Source organism: Strongylocentrotus purpuratus, unplaced genomic scaffold (genome assembly GCF_000002235.5).
Source record: "Strongylocentrotus purpuratus isolate Spur 01 unplaced genomic scaffold, Spur_5.0 spur5_scaffold_10, whole genome shotgun sequence".
NCBI classification, from domain to species: domain Eukaryota; kingdom Metazoa; phylum Echinodermata; class Echinoidea; order Camarodonta; family Strongylocentrotidae; genus Strongylocentrotus; species Strongylocentrotus purpuratus.
Window position 1 is genome coordinate 14,805,322 of NW_022145595.1, and position 21,845 is coordinate 14,827,166.

The 21,845-nt window shown below is 40.0% G+C and overlaps 1 protein-coding gene across 2 annotated transcripts; it reads left to right on the plus strand.

Annotated features, from left to right (window-relative positions):
* On the plus strand, window positions 1-11,372 carry LOC115921685 (histone acetyltransferase KAT6B-like). 2 transcript variants are annotated; one of them, XM_030979595.1, is made up of 2 exons: window positions 1-204; window positions 10,557-11,372. In XM_030979595.1, exon 2 carries the CDS (start codon window positions 10,653-10,655, stop codon window positions 11,271-11,273), a length of 621 nt encoding a protein of 206 aa, XP_030835455.1. In that variant the 5' UTR covers window positions 1-204; window positions 10,557-10,652; the 3' UTR covers window positions 11,274-11,372. The 2 variants fall into 2 exon arrangements, with proteins under 2 accessions (XP_030835455.1, XP_030835456.1); XM_030979596.1 differs by lacking the exon at window positions 1-204 and adding an exon at window positions 5,843-6,622.
* Window positions 11,373-21,845: the final 10,473 nt, after the last annotated feature.

Consider the following 21,845-nt stretch of genomic DNA (forward strand, 5'->3'; position numbering starts at 1 on the left):
GCAGCTAGCCCGTATACTCAAGTATTATCAATGTCACGGAGAGTTGATGAACTGGGATTGATTATCGCATCTTATTTTCATGCCTCATTGCCGTTGTGTGGATTTTAATTCTGTTGTTATGAACTATTTGATAGCTGATGCAGTGATTAGGAGTTGTAAATACTGATATTGTTTGTATGTTTCGGAACAACAAATCTGTTAAAAGTAAGTACCCAGCTCGTTAATTCTTGACTCGAAACCGAGTTGACGAATTGACCGACCGTTTGTTTCCCTGCTTTGTTTTTGCTTTTGCTATTGAGTGTGTGTATGGCCTGGGTATCGGGTTTTACAAGTCGAGTCATAAAATTACTCCAGTGATTGAATAAGAAGCTAGGGTCTAGGCCTAGAGTCTAGGCCTGGCTATACTGTTGAGTGGTACTTGCAGAAGTGAGTGATGGTTGTAGAATTTGTAGTCTAGACTCTACTAGCTGAGTGCTAAATTAAGTGACAAGTCTTTAAATTCATCATTGCATTGTGTTGTTGTTGTTGTCGATCTAGGCCCTAAATAGAAATTAGAATCTAACAAAGTAGATCCTGACCTAAGTAGCCTAGGGCTAGGCCTAGGCTAGGAGCTAGGTCCTAACAAGTCACGATAGTTTTCAATGGACGATAGAATAGTATTAGGTCTAGTAAATAAATCTAAGAATAAGACTAGACTAAGTTCTGTAGGGGCGCTCGTCCGAGAATAAGGATTGCGATCGTCCACATAAACGAGGATCGTCTTCATAAAAGCGGACAGACGCGTCCTAAAAAAACAAGGATCGTCTGCATTTTCGTGGACGATTCTTTGACTATTTCCAATCTGCACGTTGGCGATGCAAAAAACGGGTTCTGCGTTGATGATGATCCTTGATGCATTTCACATTGACTTTGTACAGAGACCTTCACGTTATGAATGATAAATCCTCAGGAAGATGGACAACCCATAATTAAAGCAGACGGTGAACTTGGGGTAGTTTATTACGCGGAATCCGTTTTTTTTGTTGGTTTGCCAGCATGCCAATCGGGTACCCTACACCCACAGAGAGCCAAAGAAAAAACGGACCCCGAAAATGCAGACAATAATTATTTTTTAGAACACGATTTGTTTGCGTTTGCGGACGATCCTCACTATTGGACCAGCGCCCCTACTGTGAATTGACAAAGACGGATGACAAAGCAAAGCACGAACATGGCGCAAACATGCAGTTAATAACAGTCGAGCTAGACTGTCTAGTACAGTAGTTGATCTGGAGGTTGCTGTGTGACCCTCTTTTTGACTGTAGATAAAAATAAACACTCGCAGCACAAAGAACAAAGCACGAACATGACACAAAGTTGACAAGAACAGCTAGCAAGAGCAAAGGCGCGGGGCAACCGCCACGCTGTAGGTTATGCTGCATTTTACAGGTTCCTCTCGTTCTGATAGAGAAACGGATGCTTGCATGGTAGAAACCGGAAACGCACTAATTCTGCATGTGTACCTAATACATGTACGTACTCACTTCACCGAAGGGTGACATGTTACCGTGACAACGCAGGCCTATACAATGTATCTACCTCCCGTTCACTGCAGACATGCGCCTGATATTTCAGCATGTCACTCCGAAGGAAGGACTGTCACCCAGAGTTTACCTCAGATTGTCGTCTGGTTTGACACCAATTAATTAACAGGGTAAACTGTACATGTAGCATGATGCGAGGTAACCTCTGGATGTTAGGCTGCGTTTACCTCGTGTGCTGGTACTAGATATTTAAATAAATGCAGGGTAGAAACCAGAGACACGGCTCTGAGTTGCTCACTTGAATGCATGTGTATCGGTAGTCCGGTACCTCTAATTATAGATAAATGTACATGTACACTGTATGTCTGATGCATGGTTTGTTACAAAATTAAAACACTCTATTTTGAAGAAAAAAATAGTAACATAGAAACAAAATAACCCTTCTTGATCTAACGACAATGACATTCACGTTAATGCTTGTCTATCTGGTATCAAATGATGAAACTATACGTCAGCGAATTTTCCAAAAGAAAGACAGGATAATTTCATATTTTTAAAAGATGAGCTGTTTATCGTCACAACTACATGGGTTTAGAAAACATCAATAGTAGTCTTTACATTTTGCTTATTGTATTGAATTGAACAGAGATATAGAGGACCGTTATTCATAAGGATCGTTGTTCGTAACGTGAGATGAGGGTCGCTATTCGTTATTCACATTCATTATTCATTATTCATAAGGATTGCTATTAATGACATGAAATCAGGGTCTCTATTCATAAACATAAGAGGACTCCAATTTTGTATTATGAATAGCGACCCTCTTCTCATATTATGAATAGCGACCTTCTATGAAATTGTGAAAAGCGGTCCTTACATGAATAATTACCCTTTTCTTAAATTATGAAGAGCGGCCCTAATGAGTAGCGGTCATTCTGAATAGTGGTCTTCAAGGAATTGCGGTCCGTATGGATAGCAAGCGGACTCCCTCAAATTATGAAGAGCGGCCCTAATGACTAGCGGTCATTATGAAGAGTGGTCTTCAATGAATTGCGGTCCGTATGAATAGCAAGCGGACCCCCTCAAATTATGAAGAGCGGCCCTAATGACTAGCGGTCATTATGAATAGTGGTCTTCAATGAATTGCGGTCCATATGAATAGCAAGCGGACCCCCTCAAATTATGAAGAGCGGCCCTAATGACTAGCGGTCATTATGAATAGTGGTCTTCAATGAATTGCGGTCCATATGAATAGCAAGCGGACCCCGAATATCCACTCCCTGGGAAGCATTCCAGTTAGTCACATTTTTCTGGGCACGCACATGGTAATCCAACCACAATGACGTTACCGGGTACCCAATCAACACCTGGGTGGAGTAGAGCAATGTCGATAAAATTCCTTGGTCAAGGATATGCCATGGCGGGCTTGAACCCATGAATTCTGCATTTCCCGTCGAGTGATTGAACCACTCGACTACACCTATGAAAGCTCATCTTTAACAGAGCCCCATTTCGCAAAACTTGTCATCAGTGACAGATGACAGTTTTGTTATACCATTAAGCAACTGAAATCCTTGCTTCTGATTGGTTTAGGAAGATTTGTCACTGATTTTTGTCATTGAAAAAGGGCTTTGTGAAACAGGTCCCTGGACTTAATTAATTACAAGTACATGTATGTGTACATGTACATGTACATGTATGTGTAAGTTTTTTTTTAGCACTGTCACTACATTAGCAGCAGTTGTGGCATCTTACTCCAATGCTGGAGGATCAAGATCTGTCTGATACATTCCTGTATCATGGTCTGCTGCCATCTTTGGCAAGGTGTAGTCAGTCAGCAGTACCAGCATTAGTGTGTTCAATAAAGATCTCATATAGACAACTGCATTATCAATTAATCATGTATGAAATATGATCATGCAGCAATCTTCATATAGAACTTAAAACTTATACATGTCCATATTAAAGGTAATACAAAGTTTTGGGAAATTTTGAAAATTGGGTGGATAGTGATTCTTTACAATTTTTATATATTTGGATGCGTCTGTGGATGTATTATAAGCACTAGAAAATTTAGCCCCTAAAGTACTTCTGCTTTCGAGAAAAATTGAATATAAAAATTTACAGGTGCTCCCGGTAAATTTTGATAAATTTCAAATAGCGCCTACGGCCGTACAATGGTAGCTGCGACCATGAAAATCTCAGAATATGTAGTTGTGACATATACTTTCCGAACGGGAACAACTAATCGGTAGATTTTACTCAAGAAACATTTGTTTTATAGCTTAATCTATATCTTGGCCTTAAGAGGGAGCTATACAACATACAGAGTTTATTATTTACAATTTCATAACTTTAGACTCGATTTCATCCGCGACAACAATCACTGAATATTGTAGGACCGCATATGCGTCCAATATGTTCATTTGAACCAAATTCATGACCCCATACCAAAACTTTGTATTACCTTTAAGTTAGGTTCTACGATATACAGGTACAGGACAGGTACATGTATATATGATCAATATTATTATTACTGAAATGCTCCCTTTGTATATTAACACAATGATGGAGTGCATTTGTATTTTTTTTCGGTGATAACAAACAATTGTGCATTTGTGCATTGTTTTTTATAATGTCTTCAGGACCATTTGCAAATTTTGCATGCTTTCTTGCGGGGCTCCAAACTAAATCTTATTCACAGGGGTTCAAAATTAAAATTCAGACCCCTGTTTTAATATCAGAATGGAGGGGGGGGGGGGGAGGGGGGAAGGGAGAGAGCGATGGGCTGGAATTAAAATCCTCTGGGCCATGTTTACAAGACCACTGAGCTTGATTTTGGGCCAAGTAAAGCTCTGAATATTGTAAATGATACATGTACATAGATGGCCTTTAACAAAGAACTGATGTACATGCAGTATTGCTCAGATGAATCGCTCTTTGAGATTTGAGAGTGATCTTTTCATTACTTGACAGTATCTATGGCAGCATTAATGGGAATTTTCCGTGCTGCCAGATTTGCTGCTGTGCTGTCATCATTGTACTGTCTGTAATCACTAGAGGGCAGGCTCTGGGAAAGATATGTTTACATGATGTGTGTATAGTCCTGTACACTATAGTTGAACAAGTCCTCTACTACAATGTTTTTGACACATTTTGAGTTTTCAATTCGTTGGAATATGATAGTGACAACTTGATTATTTAAACTGATTGGTTGATTGATCAATTGATTATCTATTTTGGAAGGGTTTGGGGTTAGAAAATTGGTTGTGAATCTTGATGTGCATCCCCTCTTTCTTTTTTTTCATCTTTTTTCCTATCTTTTTCCCCTTTTACCAATATTTTTTCCTCCGTATTTGTATTATTATGTATCCTTTGAGGGTAGTCGTACTATCAAGCTTTGCTTTAATACTTCGTCAACCCTTTTGTTTGATGCTTTCGATTAGTTACAGCCAGCCTTCATTTATTCTACATATATTCTTTTGTCATGTGTAAATTTGCAATGTTTGTTTGTTATATATTTGTAAAAAAGAAAAAGAAAATCAAACAGAAATAAATCAATCAAATACAAATCAAATCAAATTAAATGATTTGAAAAATTAAAAAAATTCTATGTGTACGACTATGCTGCACTTGACCTAGACCAGAATCTGGCCGGTTCTTGTATATTTTTATCTCTATAACACTTGCTGTGAGCTGTCGAAGATGGCATTATCAGGATTAAATGAAATGAAATGTATGTCCAATTTTCCCCCTAAACAACCAAGGCCTGAACTTGAGAATGGTTTTGATTTGAGGGGAATCACTTCCCCTTTCCACAACCAGGGCTTGACACTCACATGCACCCCGGGCACATGGGGCACCCAAAATCTATGTCCGGACCCCAGTCCCCCACCCTCCCCCCCCCCCCCCCCCCCCCCAAAAAAAAAAAAAAAAAAAAAAAAAAAAAAAACAGGAGTTACATGTATGCATACAGAAATTGTAAAAATTTCAATTTGGACCCCCCCCCCCCAACAAATAAAAAGTTATTATGTAGCCTTGCCCTAACTGACAGGGAGGATCAAAGTAGCCTTGAATTTATGTGCAATAAGAACGGAGAAGATCACGCTCTGTTTACTATGTGATATACTTGCGAGAATGGAAGATGCTCTACTGGTGTAATGTCAGGCAAGTTTAGACTATCAAATATTTTTGTCAAAATATAGACCAACACTATTCACTACATTTACATTTGTATCAATCGTAGAATGCACATGTGCAAACAGATGATATTGTTCCCTGGTAGTATATTGATCCATTTTAGTTACACTATCACGGAGAGAGAGATGAGGGTACCGGTAGTAGTTAAGTGAATTACGTGTGAAGACCAAACATCCATCAATAATGAAAGGTAGCTAGCCAGAAGCAGGGAGGCGTGATTGACACGCACTGAATTAATGAGCTCATCACAGGAGGGGGAAGGGCATTGGTATTGCCAGACCAGTCATTTAATGCCCATTGTCAATAATTGATTTTCCTGTATTGTCTACGATAGTGGATGTGAGTGATTTCCTTGCCTGCCAGCCAGCTACCATAGCTATCCCCTGTGCAGTTTGCCCCAGATTTTCTGGCCTTCCTCCTCCCCTGAACGCACCCAGGGGCCCAGTGTTTTCACACAGCCATGGCTGCGATCACCGATCAGCGGTCTTTGGTGACAAAATCGGAAGTGCTCCCCAGAAACCACAGGCAAGCTGCACTCTAGAGCACACGGGAGAGGTGTACTATTATTGGAGCAAATGTGAGGCCAGCGGTGTGCATGCTCCGTATATCGGTTGAGTGCATTTACAGTTTGTGTGTGGGCATGTGGTGGTAGCTCAGTGACAGTTATACATGGCTTCCATTTACACAGCATACACACACACAAACACACGGCACACACACACTCTCACGGAGAGAGAGGGATATTTTCGCTGGCACATACTGGCAGTCGGTAAATGCAAACGTGACCTTTGTTTCACACATAGGGTCAGAGTACACAAACGTATTAACTGCTAACTGCTATGGATGCTGGCGAGCTCGATGAATGCAAGTGTTACACGGCAACAGCAACTAACTGTGAGGTATTGTACACATATGAGTAATTTTCAACACGTTCATCATTTTTGACAAAGCTGATTATAATGTGCTGAGTGCATAGCTGCAGGCATGATTTTTTTTTCTCTCCTGTCGGCTGCAAGTGTGGGATGAGGCATATGTTGAATGTGTTTAGCGCGGCTCATAGCTCACATGTTTGTGTAATGTTCCCTGCTCTTCATGTTACAAATTCCGCACAGTTCAATATGTCATGTGTATAATGAGAGGAATGCTTGAACGGCATGTGTGTACTGCTTATTGTGCGGCTGCGATAGCCTCGACGTGCTGGGGCTAATTACGAGTGTCTTTTATAGAGGCACGGTCAGACTGCACTCACTAGTATCTCTTCGTCCTGGGAGGCCTGTACTGCAGTTGATTTTAATATAGATAAATCATCACTGACCTTGTAGAGTACTTTACATGCGACTTTTCCCTCGCTTATTAACGATGTCCAGTGCAGAATGTTTGCACTCACTGACCAGCTGTTTATTAGTGTGCTATGTCAATACTGTGTTCAGCTGTCACAGTGACAGATACAATGTACATGTACATGTATCCTTGATGGTTTTAAATAAAGCTCTTGTGTTCTTTATATTTGAACACTGTAACAATGATTACATTATTATGTCCATAATATGCTTTATGCAGTGGGTCTTCATGAAAGAATATTTCCCATAGCACTGAAGTACCTTTTAGGGGGTCATGTTTCAAATAAAGAATTGATGTGGATAGAATTTTTTTTTGTTATTGCATGTGGAAGAGAGCTAAAACTTACCTTTTTTGTCAGAATGCCAAGTACAATGTACATGATACATTTGAAAGTTACAGAACCTATTTACACGTTACACGGATGGCTACAGTGTAATCCCATACGTAGCCTACACAACATACATGTAGACTCTGCAGTTTGATAATGTGGCCTATAAAGTCATTATAATGTTTCTGGTAGTGTCCATACATCTTACACATATGCTCAGAAAGCCTCTGTTTCTGTACGTACAGTATGCTTTTTTTAAATGTGCATAATTGACTTTTCAACCTTGCACTAAAATGATATGTAAATGTTGTATTGAAAAGGGGAAACGATGGGGGCATTCAGGTAAAGAAGGTCAAACTTTAGTTTGTCCTTGCACTAAAGTAAAAAGCAAGTAAAATTATGCAGCTTCAAATCCTTTCTATAGGGCTAATGTGAGATGGTTATTGATAATGGATTCATATTTAGTATCAAGTCTAGTGGGGAAAGATACATGTATGGCCACCCCACGTACATGTATGCATGTGCATGGGGTGTGACCTTTCCTCCAAAACAATGTATGAACCATACATTTATGTGCGCCCAATGTACTTTTATACTATAGTCCGCATTGTTTCTTTGCATTCAGTCCTAAATGCCCGCACTATAAAACAGCTGAGTTTTGTTCCCGTCCACAGCTCTCTGTCTGCCCTCTGTGCATCCATGGTATCCAGTCTATTGTGTTCCTCCTCCGATCCAGCGGCCCCGGCTACCAATGCTCCCCCCTCTCTCTCTCTCTCTCTAAACATTGCAGCCTTTTGTCTTGTTTAAACATGGCTGAGTTGCTACACCCCTGGCTCCATTGAAAGATTTGTCCGCTTTCATTGTCCTCCAAGGGTTACATAAATACATAATGCAGACGGGCAGAAAGGAGGAGAAAGGAGGAGAAAAAGACTCTGTGACTTGATTTCTGTTGGGAAGTCTGTACTCTAAAAAAGAGGAGAGAGTGGGAGAAAAGGAGAAAAGAGTGTTAACAGTCGCTCTTAGCTCTCTCTCTTGTGCTTCCCACCTGGAAGCTTTGTCAACAGGGTTCTCTCTGGGCATTGTCAGGTATTCATGGGGCTAATAGGCAGGTCAGGTGTTGACCCCCATCCTTTGTCCCCCCTCACATCCCCTTAGCTGAGGAGGGAACCCAGCAATAACAATGATCATCTGGCGGAGGGTGGCATCGAGTTCCGCCAAAATCACTGGGAAATTTGTTCCTCTGAAATGGAGTCGGGCAAGAGGAGGGTGCTGCGAATTGTAGAGAGTTGCCACTATCCCATACAATATTTGCTTCATTGCAGTTTTACACACTTCTCTATAGGTCTGGGTGTTTTTTCTTCAAAGATTTTAGGCCCATTTGAAGGAATGGCAATAAGGTTTAGAATATTTATATTCTAAACCTTATTAAATGAATACAAATTCTCAGAAATAACAGTTGTTTTAAAAACAAAAGAAGAAGACAATTCTTGTAAGAAATAGTTTGTAGCTAATAAGCAATACAAACTGCCCTATCAGGAAGAAGTGACCTGACCTTTGTCTTCCATGATGAAATGTTTGCTCATTTTGTGACTCACAAATTTCAAGCTGCAAAATAATTGAATCTTACCCGACACCACACTGATTTTCTACAAATTCTACAATTCAAGAAAGTTTGTTGCCTTGAAAATAACTAGTTTTTAAGTCTTGAACGCTTCATGTCATGAAGGTGTCGCAGCCCCTAGCACATGGCAGTTCAGAAGGAATAAAGACTGTTCATTTCTGCCTAAAGTCATGAATGGGAAGTTTTGTAATCCTCGCCAGATCAGCTGTGCTCTCTAATTGTAATTCTGCCTTTTCTGTTCCCCCTTTGTCTGCCTGCCTCTTTTGTTAGGAATTTACCACAATACTAACTCTCATTCTTGGATCTTAACCTCTACAGTAGTTGGAAAACTGAAGTTTAGTCTTGAGTTTTACCGGTAGTTACGAACAAGTTTCTGATAATGGATGCTGGATGGCTGTTAGAAGTGTTAGCCGTACTGATGGCTCTCAAAACCACTGACATTCACAAACTTAAACTTATTTAAACTCTTGCCACCATCTTTTGACAAGGACTGTATTAGTTAAGGCCTGTGTTTATTAACCACATACAAGTGTGTACTCTTCTGACAACAAAAAAAGGAAAGAAGGATGCCATTAAAATGTTAATTTTTAAAAGAGACAAGTCATGTTACTACAGTTTTTGTGAAGTACTTCCTGAAAACAGACTCTCAGTTGAACCTTCACACAAATGAAATGCCCATTTGAAGTAGATGGTCACATACTGTACACACATGTACAGTACATACACCTTTTTATGAGAAATTTTATCCAACTATCCATACATTCTGAAACTCTTTTTATACTTCCTTGTAGGCTTGTACAGTTATAGATAACGTTAACATGATTTTATACTTGTATGTGTGAGCACTGAACAATCTTTTCCCTACGAAGATGGGCTGTCACTTTTCATTTCGACCTCTCTATTTCAAAGAAAAGTGGCACCACATTTCCAAATGTGATGCAAGTTTCTATTAAAGCTGCACAATTTCTGGGAAAGTTGCCAAATTGATAATCTTCTTTGTGTGGGACCAAATGAAAGTGAATCAGTGAAGAACGTGAATTTCCAGAGGATATGACGAAACCGAAGGGAGTCATTGACTCTCTCATTTCTGATCAAATACGGATGAAAATGTGTGGACAGAGGAAGTAATTCACACTAGTTTAGCTTTGTGACTGATGGGAATGCACTATTAAATAGGATTACTCGCATCACTGCAAGTCTGTTGTAACAGTGCGTTTGGATGTGTTTTTGTTGTTGTTGAATTAAATCATATTTCATGTTGCATTCAGTGATACTGTTATTTCATCAGATTTGGATGTCAAGCTTTTGTTGATTGACTTAATGGATAGAGTTCTTTCTTCAATAAATATCCATATGCAGAAAGTGTGAAGTTACATGTGTCGTTGTATGAATTGCACGTGAAAGAAGTGCACTCAAAATATCCACATAAATTTGATGCATGCATTCCATAATTCTTTTCATACGTATTAACAGATTTTTTTTTGTGCCTGTCATCATTACTCTTTATAGTTATTAATGAAGTTCTTTTCTTCTTTTGTTGCAGACAGGGGATTACAAGCCTCTCTAAAGGATTATATAAAGTGGAATATTATCATGGACGCCAGCTCTGGGTAATGACGCAGTACAATGTTGTGTCATTATGATGAAAGACAGTGATTCTTGCCTGGCGAACCCCAAGTACACTCAGTGGATCCTCGAGGCCATTCGCAAGATCAGGAAGCAGAAGCAGAGGCCCAATGAGAAGCGCATCTGCCATGCGGTCCGGCACGGCCGGGGCCTGGACCACGCGGACATCAAGGAGCAGTTAGAACTCTGCGTCCGCGACGGCAATGTTTTGAAGGTGATGAATAAAGGGGTCGCGTCCTACCGCGACCCCGAGTTCTCTCCCGGCACTCGGGGTGGGGGCCGCGGTCGTGCCAGCCGCGGCACAAGCACCACCAAAATTCTCGGGAACCTCACGCTCAGCACGGATTACCTTCGCCTCATTCAGAGCACCATCAAGCAGTTGGCCGAAGGCGGCTCCACGCTCAAGAGCGTGGAAAAGTATATTCGCCAAACTTACAATGTTGACACCAGGATGGAAAATGACCTAAGCAGCAAGCTGAGGCTTGCTGCCAAAAAGGGAATTGCACAAGCAAAACTGACTAAAGATGGTAAATTATTCAAATTGCCAGACCAAAATCATGATAAACTAAACAAACTTCAGGGAGACAATACAAAAAACAATGTGCAGGTAAGTTGTACGTGTACATGTACATGACAATTTTCTTTGTTTCTTTACATGCAGTGTGAAGTGCTTGATGGAAAGTTTGTTAGACATTTTCCACAGGTGATTACATACAATGATAATATTCCATGATATCACAGGTTGATGTTTCGTCATATACATGTAACTAACTACCAGTAACCTTATTTATTTACAAGTTTGTACTTTAATTTTTCACATTTTTTACTCTATAAAGTATTGCTTTTTATATATCAGATATTACAATATTTCATATTACAATTTTTTTGATGTTCTGCATAAAACTTACTTTTATAAATACTTATTGTGATATTCATGTATAGATCCAGACCATTTTCAATTTGTTCTTGTAAGAAGTGATTTTCTCAATTTCAGTTTATATCTGTCACACTGATTCATACCCAAACACATATTTCAGCCTTGAAATCAAGCTACAGTAATATCAATATGGTTGCAAGTGTATATTTAGCCTGGTAAAGCTTGTGAATCAAGGGAAAGCAAATGTCAGGTAATGTTATCGGATGTTACGTTGGCCCTGAGACTTTCCTGTTGTCGGCAAGGCAGCCCAACATCTTTGAGGTACAGGGTGGGTTTTTCTCGCGTGTCTGCTTTGCGCTTAATCTTGACACGTATAGGCAGGGAGTTTCTGACGTGATCACCAATTAACCATGCAGGTAGGTACAATTACCTGCAAATGGGGATGTTAAAAGTACCATGACTTTGTTTTGTTTGTGTTTTTTGTTTTGTTGTTGTTATTGTTATGGTTTGTTATCGTGTTGGGGCATTTAAAGTTTACCCTTCTTTTGTGATAATGTGTAAATGTATTTCTTTTAATATTCATTGAGTTATTTTTACATCAACATGTACCGTACACCTTTGAGAGAAATTCCCTTTTTCAGAGGAAATTTGACAGCACGACAATGGTAGAAAATGGAAACTTCCCTTTTCAGAGGAAATTTGAAGGCAAGACAATGGTACAGTAGAAACTTCCCTTTTCAGAGGAAATTGGGATGTGTGACATGAATGTTACTTTGGAAAATTATCTTCTCAATGCATTACATGCAGGCCTAAATACAGTGTAGTAGCAAATTTCTCATAGCATCTCTGATATTCTGATCAATAGAGTTTGCACTTTATATTAAACTATATCAACACATTATTTTCCAGGGCAATATGGACACATTTTCACCCCAGATATGTGAGATAGTGACACATTGTTATTAAAAATCACTGGATCTTGATGGAGATGGATGATGAAGCTCACCCAGTGGAATATTAACCAGAGCCAACTCCTAACTTCAGTACATATTTATAATACTATTGACTGAAACCTAAACCAAACACTCTTCCTTACACCTGTTTCTGATGCAGTGACGGAGCCCCTTGTAAAACAAAGAGAGATGTCTCTTGAGTGACGTGAAACATGAAAGACGCCCCAAAATAATTAACATTGCGAACATAATCTCTGTCTGAGTCACGAGCCCCCAATCCCTCAAGAATGCATACCTACAGTGGATTGTTTCACATTTCAAATAAATGTACAGGGGCTTTCTTTTTATATCATGTTTGCTGTTCATTCAGTATGAGATCTGGGCCCTGCTTCATAAAACTTGTTATGAATGACAAGTTACGATAAATGTTATAAGCTACTGAAATAGTGGCATTTGATTGGCTGAGAGCTAATTTGTCATAGACTTTCAACTTTTGTTATTGATAAGAAGTTTTATGAAACAGGGTTCTGGTGTACTTTCTCTTCATACCAGGTGTGAGGTACAGATTGACACCATTCTGATGGTGACTATGATTTGAATAGGGCCTACAAAGTGTTTGAATTTTGAGGAAAATGAGGAAAATACAAGGAAAAATGTACATTTTGTACATGTCCAGGGGGGTGTTTCACAAAGATCTTAAGTTGAACTTATCTCTTAGTTGGACTTAAAAATTATGGAAAGCCGTTAGCATCTTTGAAAATAGTTTGTAAAAGTTATTTTGAAAGGCATAAAATGTTGATTCAAATCATTCAAACATGTATCTTCTATCATCAAGGAGATTTAATATTTTGGATGTGGAATTTATAAAAAGTCTAAAATACTTGAATTTCTGCTTTTGAATATATTTCATTTTAAGGCTCCAATGGCTGTCCATAATTTTTAAGTCCAACTTAGTGTTAAGTTCTACTTAAGATCTTTGTGAAACACCCCCAGGTGCAAAATCCCCCCCCCCCCCCCATCAAACAACTTTTCATCAAGGAGCCCCTGCAAACAGAAAAGTGTTTTTTAGTTTTTAGATTTTATTCTGATATACACAATTGGTAGGCCTTGGACTTTGCATGATGATTAGTAAACATTGGAAAACCTGGAAATGTTCTCGTTGGAAATATAAGAGCATTGTTGGCAATACACCAGCATTGTTGGCAATTGCATTGTTTCTGGAATGTTCTCGCTTGGCTTGAAAAATAACAACTCAAGCAGAAAATTGCTATTGCAACATTTCATGGGGACAGTCCCTGAAAAACATTTCTATGCCCTGCCTGCCTTCCAGATATAATTTTGAAAAATATTAAGCAAGGAAAATGTAAAAAGTCAATAAAATGTAGCATTAGTATTGTGGGGAAAGTCTCAAGTTCCTGTTATATTTCTTTACCCATACCTTTGTTGTTGATAACTCATTATCTAAAGCAAGGACAAACTTAGAATAGAAGTCAATAAAATGTAACAGTAGTCAGAACACTGCTTTATCATGAATGTTAAAGGAATATTGTTTCTATTGGATTATCAATATCAAGTGTTGATAATCAGGAACAGAAGCATCACATGTGCTCCGAAGTTGTCAACATCAGTGTGTAGAATGTAACTTCTTGTTTCATTCATGATTTGTCCCACCTGGACGAAAACCGGAAAGTTTCCAATCGATTCTGAAACGATGTTGTCATGCTGATGATATCATTGATGTCTGCCCCGAATCCCTGATCTGATTTGTCATCGTCGGGAGATTGGGAGGACCCTATCCATATAGTCTGATAATCTTATTCTAAAGGTACATGCACTATTGCCCATTTCAACTTCAAGTGTTAAAAGCAGGGACTGCACTATATAGCAAACAAAGCCTAAGCGGTACCCGACGATCCCCCATGATCCCCTTTTTCTTATGTTAATTGAGAGCTGATTTGATGAGATAACCACCTGTCAGCTCAGTTGCCATGCAGTGAGGTTTAATCCCTCTTGGCCAAACTAGTGCAGATAGGATTTATAAAGGTGTTTGAATTATGCACAAATCTACAATGTATCTTATAACTTTAGAGCAAATAAGATGAACAAAAACAAAGTTGGTCTCCAAAGTTATTGCCTTCATGTTCAAGAAAAAGTTGCCCTCCACCAATAAACAAAGAAGAGAAAGAATTTTTTAAAAAAAAATTCTTTTTTTATACAGTAGGCTTGCAGATGCACTATGTGAGAGAGAGAGAGAGGGAGGATTGAGGAGTCCTGAAAAGGACTCTCTTTAATATTTCTTGAGGGTGTGTAGTCATGAAAAGGACTGTTGGTGTAGTCTTGAAAAAGACTGTTGGTTATCTTTCTTAGCTTATAGTTCTAAGGAGAACTATAGCACCGATTGGAGAGGGTGGGTGGTGGGAGTGGCTCGACGTTTCGCACAGGTTGACTATCCGTCGTCACCCCTCTCTCTCACATGGTGCACCCACAAGCCTACTGTATATCTACATCACCATGCACGCCGATACTTAGAAGCAGCATCTAAAACACACTTGTAGAGCTCTCAAACCAAGGGGATCAAACTTGCTTTGATATATTTGCCTCTTGTTTATCTGTGCGCTATCCTTTCTCTCACCTGAGTTGTCTGCTGGTTGCTCAAGCATGTTTCCAACCTCGGCTGGATTTCATGCCAGACTGGCTAAGAAAAGGCCACAGGATGTTTTTGCTTGCTGCGTTGGTGTGTTGCTGAACTGCCTCCACAAGTGCATCCCAAAAGTACTTGCCCCCCCCCCCCCCCCTCCATGGTACATGGTTAGTCACTTTTTGATTGTATGCAAGTGATATACTCTATTATATCTTTGCATGGACCTACAGTACATGACATGTACATGTACTGTACTTCGTGTATGTGTACAGTAGGTCCATGATCTTTGTAAGCACTTTTGCAGAGGTTTGGACAGGGGAAAAATTAATTTACCGTATTTGCCGGCGTAAAGGCCGCACCGCCGTATAGGCCGCACCCCCGATTTTGACATTAACCAAAAAAAAAAAAAAAAAACTTTTTTTTTTTTTTTTTTTTGGTTGTTGTTGATGTTTTGTTGCCGAAAACCCACGCGGGGAAGGACCTTCATTTAACATCGAGGTGCAGTTAAAGGCGCTGATTTGTGCTTGTAAACTTGTCACAAATAATAGTAACAATGTCGTTTTTAGAAGAATGTGTAATAGGCTTAATGTGTAAGATCATTAATGTAAATTAAACACAATAGAGTACCTATGGTACCAATGGTGTACCTTGTGGTACACCATTTGTTATAGAAAAAAAATTGAGGAATTATTATTATAAACTACATATTGAGATCTGTTAGAAAGATTACTTTCAAACAAAGATGACAGACAAATTTAAGTGTTGTTGTAGTTTCCGAGTGGTGAGTCAACACACTGATTACTGAGCTGGAAGACATTGCCAGGCATAGCGCCATAAATAATTTAAAAAAAAAAAAAAAAAAAAAAAAAAAAATCATTTTTTACTCTTTCGCCGCATAGGCCGCACCCCGACTTTTTGATATTTTCTCTTCCAAAAATACTGCGGCCTATACGCCGGCAAATACGGTAAACATTTCGGGTGCTGCTTTTCAAGCTTGGTTGCATGTAAATAACACTCTTTAATTTGTTTTGCTTTGAACTATATGCCAAATTTGGGGGCTCTTTTAAGACTTTTGGGGGCTCTTTTGGGCATTTCTGGGGCTAATTCGCCCCGAGCCCCTGTGTATTTCCCCCCTAGGTTTGGAGCAGGCAGAGTTGCCCTGGAGGGAAGCAAAATTCAAGACTTGAATAGACTTACATCAGTTATTTGTCAGTGCACTATGCAATAAGGTAAAAGAAAATTGAATAAAAGAGAGAACAACAGAGTGAAAGAAGGAGAGAGGGAGGGGGAAACAGTAAAGAAAGCATCAATCAGAGAATGGGAAGATTCCACAGAGAAAAAGTGTGAGTGAATGTGTGGAATAGAACTCAAAGAAAATGATGGAGTACTAGTCTACATTTATTTTATTATGGGGAATTATCTGAAAGATGGTTGGCCTACAATTGTAGGACATTGCTAGTTGGACCAGTGTGTGTCAAAGTTAAATTTGACTCCTGGTAATGAGGGTTAATGAGGGTTAAGAATAAGGAGGGTAGCGAGCAGAAGATACATCTAGAATAATGATTGGGGAGAGATCATGTACTGAAGAGAGGTGTGATGTACATTGTCAAGGGAAGATGGAGGAAAGTGAGGGGGTTGAATGAAGCCTGGAGATCCTGAGCAGATAAATGATTTATCTGCATTGTGATCAGATAAGGAGTATCTTTTACAGGTAATTCAGTAGAGATGAGAAACGGCACTGCTCATCGCCTGCCTGAGGGCAGCAGAGTAGAATGATGCGCAGGTTAGCACATCGCATTACACCGTGCAACCTGACATCGTCATCCCACCCCGGCTCCTCGTCGTCCAAAGGCGTGTCTTCATTATCTCGAGATTGCCAAATAGCCCGCCAAATCTGATTTGGGAAATAATCCCGAAGTAACAAATCGCGTCTTCACTTTCTCGAGATTCGACCTCGAAACTTGAAAATCGACCTTGAGAAATTAGCTTGAGATATTTTGCTCAGCGTAAGCGCGTATTGCGAATCTTCGGTCTAGTGAAGACGCACAGGACAAAAAGTTGGATATTTTGCCAAATAGTAGGATATTTTGCAAACTATATCTTGGGATGACAATCCTGACCAAATATCCTTCTAATTGCTACTTCGGTCTGATGAAGACGCAAATTAGCTGGATACATGTAGTTTGCGATCGGGATAGTTCAAATAGCTGAATACTTGGCAATCTCGAGATAGTGAAGACAGGCCTCAAGTAAAAGCCTCGCAAGACTGATGGGAATTTTTATCCACTTTGCCCCTGGGCTATTCCTTCCTCCTGACTTTTAAATGCTAGAACGCACAAATTTGCTTTTCTGCCCAGATAAACGATGATGCCACTTAAGACAAGCTCAAATGTTATTGCCTTAAAATTGTGAGCGATAATGCATTTACAGGAGCCTTGGCATTGGGCATATCGTTATGGGATTATGATCACATCAATTCAAGGTTGCCTTGTTGATAAATCAATATTCTTGATTGATGTGTATCGTCTCCAGCAAGGCTTTGATTTATTTGGCCTTTTCAGATGAATACGGATTCTTTAAAATCTGAAGTCATTAAATGATTGGATGATAAACGTATGATAATGATTACCGGTAATAATATTGGATATTTTATAGCCCACATATCCACCACGCAAGATGCCCAAGGAGCTCCAATATTACCCCAGCTCCGCTACATTGTAGGCTACCATTTTCAATGCTGAAAACATTCAAGGATGTCCTTCCTACCAGTAGTACTGGTACCCATTTTACACTTGGATACCAGGATGTTAGTGCGGTAGTGGGACTGGAACCGCAAACCAATTTTTTGGAAATTTGGAAAATTGGGGGGGGGGGGGATGGGCTGGTGATTGGTGAGGCTTTTGAAATTCATTATACAGTAGTTATCTGTATGCATCAAGAGTACCGGTATGTACATGTCATGTCATTTCATGTCATGTACATGTACAAGTACATGTATATTTCATGTAAATGTACATGCAGTGTACAGTAGGCTAATCATTGGATGATTGATTGTACCTTGTCTATAGAAAAAGTACATCCATATTTTCTGAAGATATTAGCTACTGTAGTTCTTGTCCTTGGTCAGTGGCAAAATGCGTTGAATGAATTGCCCGGCAGGACATGTGTGAATTGACAGGGCCCCTCTTCCCCCTAGTCAGCTCAGATCACATAATTAGAGAATCATTTTGATATGCTAGGGACATCAGATGCATACTTCCTGTAGGGAGGGGAAGGGGCAGGGGGCAGGGAGACATGTAATTTGTTTTTCGTGCTCCCACGTAGACGTGTACATGTATGTGTCTGCGGGACTGGGGAAATAGTAGCCGACGACTTCCTGTCTTGTTGCGGAGGCACTCGCAATTACGGCTGAGTGACTGGGCGCAGGTCGGATTGGGGGGGGGGGGGGGGGGTGATTGGACATTAATATGGCAAGTCCTGTGGTTAACGCGGTGTGCAGCCTGGCTGGGATGGGATGGGATGACGCGGAGATAAGCTCAGGCATCTCGTTTAGTTGGTTTATGACCCCAGACATTTGGCATGCTCAATTGGGCATTATTGGCATCCACCATCACTGTAGGGACTCCCGGCCGAGCCAGTGCGTGGGACTGAGCTGAGAGTACTTAGCCATTTTATCCCTAGCGTTGCTGCGTCTCAGTCAGTCATCGCAAGCAATCAATGCACGGGATATGTGTGCGATCGAGAGACGAAGAGTGTGTGTATGAGAGGGGGATTGATAGCGTGTGATGAAATCCTCTGCCCCTCTGTGTGTGTGTGTGTGTCTGTATTTTGCATTTGCGGGGGATAGCAAAATGCTAATGACCCTCCTCAATGGCTGTGGTTGATCTGTGTACTCGATTGCCTTCTCTTCCCTGACAGTCAATTTGGCGTATGCCCTGCATCCGTTACCCCAGAAAGGCTTGCATACATCTAACTCATCCTCGCATTCTTCCATGCAAAAAGACCCTGGAGCTCGCTTGCTCCTTATCTGTTTTACATTCAACATCTCTGCATGCGCAAAAGCCCATGAGATGTAACTGAGCCAAAATTGCTGATGTCTATTTAACATCTTTTAAGATGATGTACATTACCATGTACATTACCATTACCATGTACAGTACATTACACTGGATGAGCTCATCAAAGTAAAAGAGGAAGGCATTAAGTGATGTACTGTACATGTATTGATAAACACTGGAGTCAGAGGTGAAACCACTTTAGGGTATACACTGTCAGTGATATGAGTACGTAACTGTCAGTGATATGCAATCCTAATCTCTGATGATTTATCTTCCCAGCTATTTTAGTAGCTTCAATGAGGTTTACCACAGCCACACTGACACAGCCATCAACCCAACAAAACCAGCATTCTTTACATAGTATCATGGTGTGATGCTAATATTGTATTTAAGAAAAAAGTCTGTGCCTGTTGATTTGTTCATTATGTTCATTATGATAAATCTACAAGAAAAAATGCTAACACTGACTTCATTTGCTGTACATGTCCCCACTATTTCCTTGAAACAGGTGGAATTAGTTTAAAAGATGAAGTATGATGAATGATGTACAGCGTTTCAAAGATAATTGGCTCAGAGCCTCAGACACATTCCGATATTTAATATTTTCTTTATATTTAAAAGAATTATTATAAGCCTACATATTAATAATTGATTTCCTTTGTTATTGTTACCTGCAATATTACAAAGCATATTATGGAAACTAAATAAAAACTACAATACCTTAGATGACCTGAAATATATTGAGAGCTGCAGACATGTAATTGTACTTGCACGTGAAGGATAAAGTATCATATTAAAGTATCATATTTTTTTAAATATCTCAAACATGATGCTTTCATTAGTACAAATGCCTGTTATCCAGCTTTGATACATGTATATATACTAGCAGGACCCGTGGAAAATCCACGGGATTCTAGGGGAGGGGGCCAAATAGATAGATAGATAGAGGCCTATGTGCTATCCAAAATAAAATTAGATTATCTTTATATAGAGAATTTTTATAATATATGCTGTTTGACCATGAATGGCGCATCGTAAAACAAACTATGTCAGATAGGATCTCGATAATTACTATTTATTTGCATTATTATTGTTGTGATTTCAATGTAGTTTCATGAAAAGACTACATATGCAGAGGCTTGGATTATGATTATGTTGGCATTGTTCACAAAATGTTAATAATTATTTTCAGAGTAAAGATTTTACGCGAAAAATCAGACGGTTTGTGCACAAATCGACTGTGTGTTGGACTGAGCGTAGAATCCAGTGAAAGATTTTTTTTTCAGGGACTCGATCTATATCAAATTTTGGGAAAATTTTTGGGGGCTACTTTTTTATCTTTCGGGGGCTCATTTTTCTCGGGCTAATTTTTCATTAATTCATGTAAAGATGCAGTTTGTTTAGTTTAGTAGCGTAGTGTTACGTAAAAAAGGCCTACTTTCTGTGTCAAGTTTCTACGCCGAAAGTACGCGAATTTTGTTAAACATATTAAATTGTTTGCGTCCATCTTGCATACTTTTTTGCGTCCCTCAGGGTATAGTGACGTAGGCCAGCGTACTCTCAGCTCAGCGTAGTTGGTACGCAACTCTACTATGGACCCCACGCCAATTAGTGATCGACCTGCCAGTGTCACAAATAAGGTATTAAAAATATGCTCATCTGAGCGTAATTAAATGCCTAAGACCCCTGAGCTTTCGGGGGTTAAGCCCTTTGTACCCGTGGACACCACGCCTGCACTCAAATCGCATTGAGTTACCTGACCCCCCACCCCATACTTAAAAAATTGATTTGATGCAAGAACTGTATCATACTAAAAGTATCATCATGATTTTAAACGACCATATGACGACCGTCTGATTTTCTTGTGAAAACTTTACTTTGCTTGTGAAAACTTTACTTTGAAAAATGATTATCGAAATTCAGTATACAACTATACATGGCCAGAATAATCACAATCTAAGCCCAGGTTTCATACTCACGAAACTATATTGAAATCGGGGCAATAATAGCAATTTCAAAGTGATGTTTAGACTCTCCTCACACCCGCTACTCCGGTCACCGCTACTTCATGCTCACACACTCAGCTCCGACAGCACCGGCGATCGACAGCAGCGCTCAGCTGCAGTGCAGTGGCAATACACCACACGTGTGTACGTGTGGACTCAAGGCGTACTATCACAGATCTATTTGCGCTATTCTTGTTGTGATTTCGATGTAGTTTTCATGAAAAGACCAATAAAACAGAAGCTTGGACTATGATTATGTTGGCATAGATCACAGAATTTGTATAATTATTTTCAGAGTAAAGATTTTACGTGAAAATAGGTCCATGGTTTGCGCCAGTTGTAGCAATCGCCTCGACTCGAATCGACTGTACTGTGTGCATGTGTGTGACCTGAGAGCATGTAATACATGTACACTATGGGCGCCTGGTCTACAAAGGATATCTTATTGTAAGATGCCTTACTCAGGGAATGCTGCACCCGTTGCAATTAGATTTGCTACACCCGTTGACGCGAGTGGATTCTCGTCCATCGTGTGTCTCTTCGTCTCTCTTTGATAATTAGACAGAGGGCGGGTGCACGCCTTGCCGACTCGCTCTCGCGGGTTCGTCGCCTCCTCGCAATCCACGACGCCCGCCGTGCTCTCGCCCGCCCGTCCTCCCCGGCACCCCGAA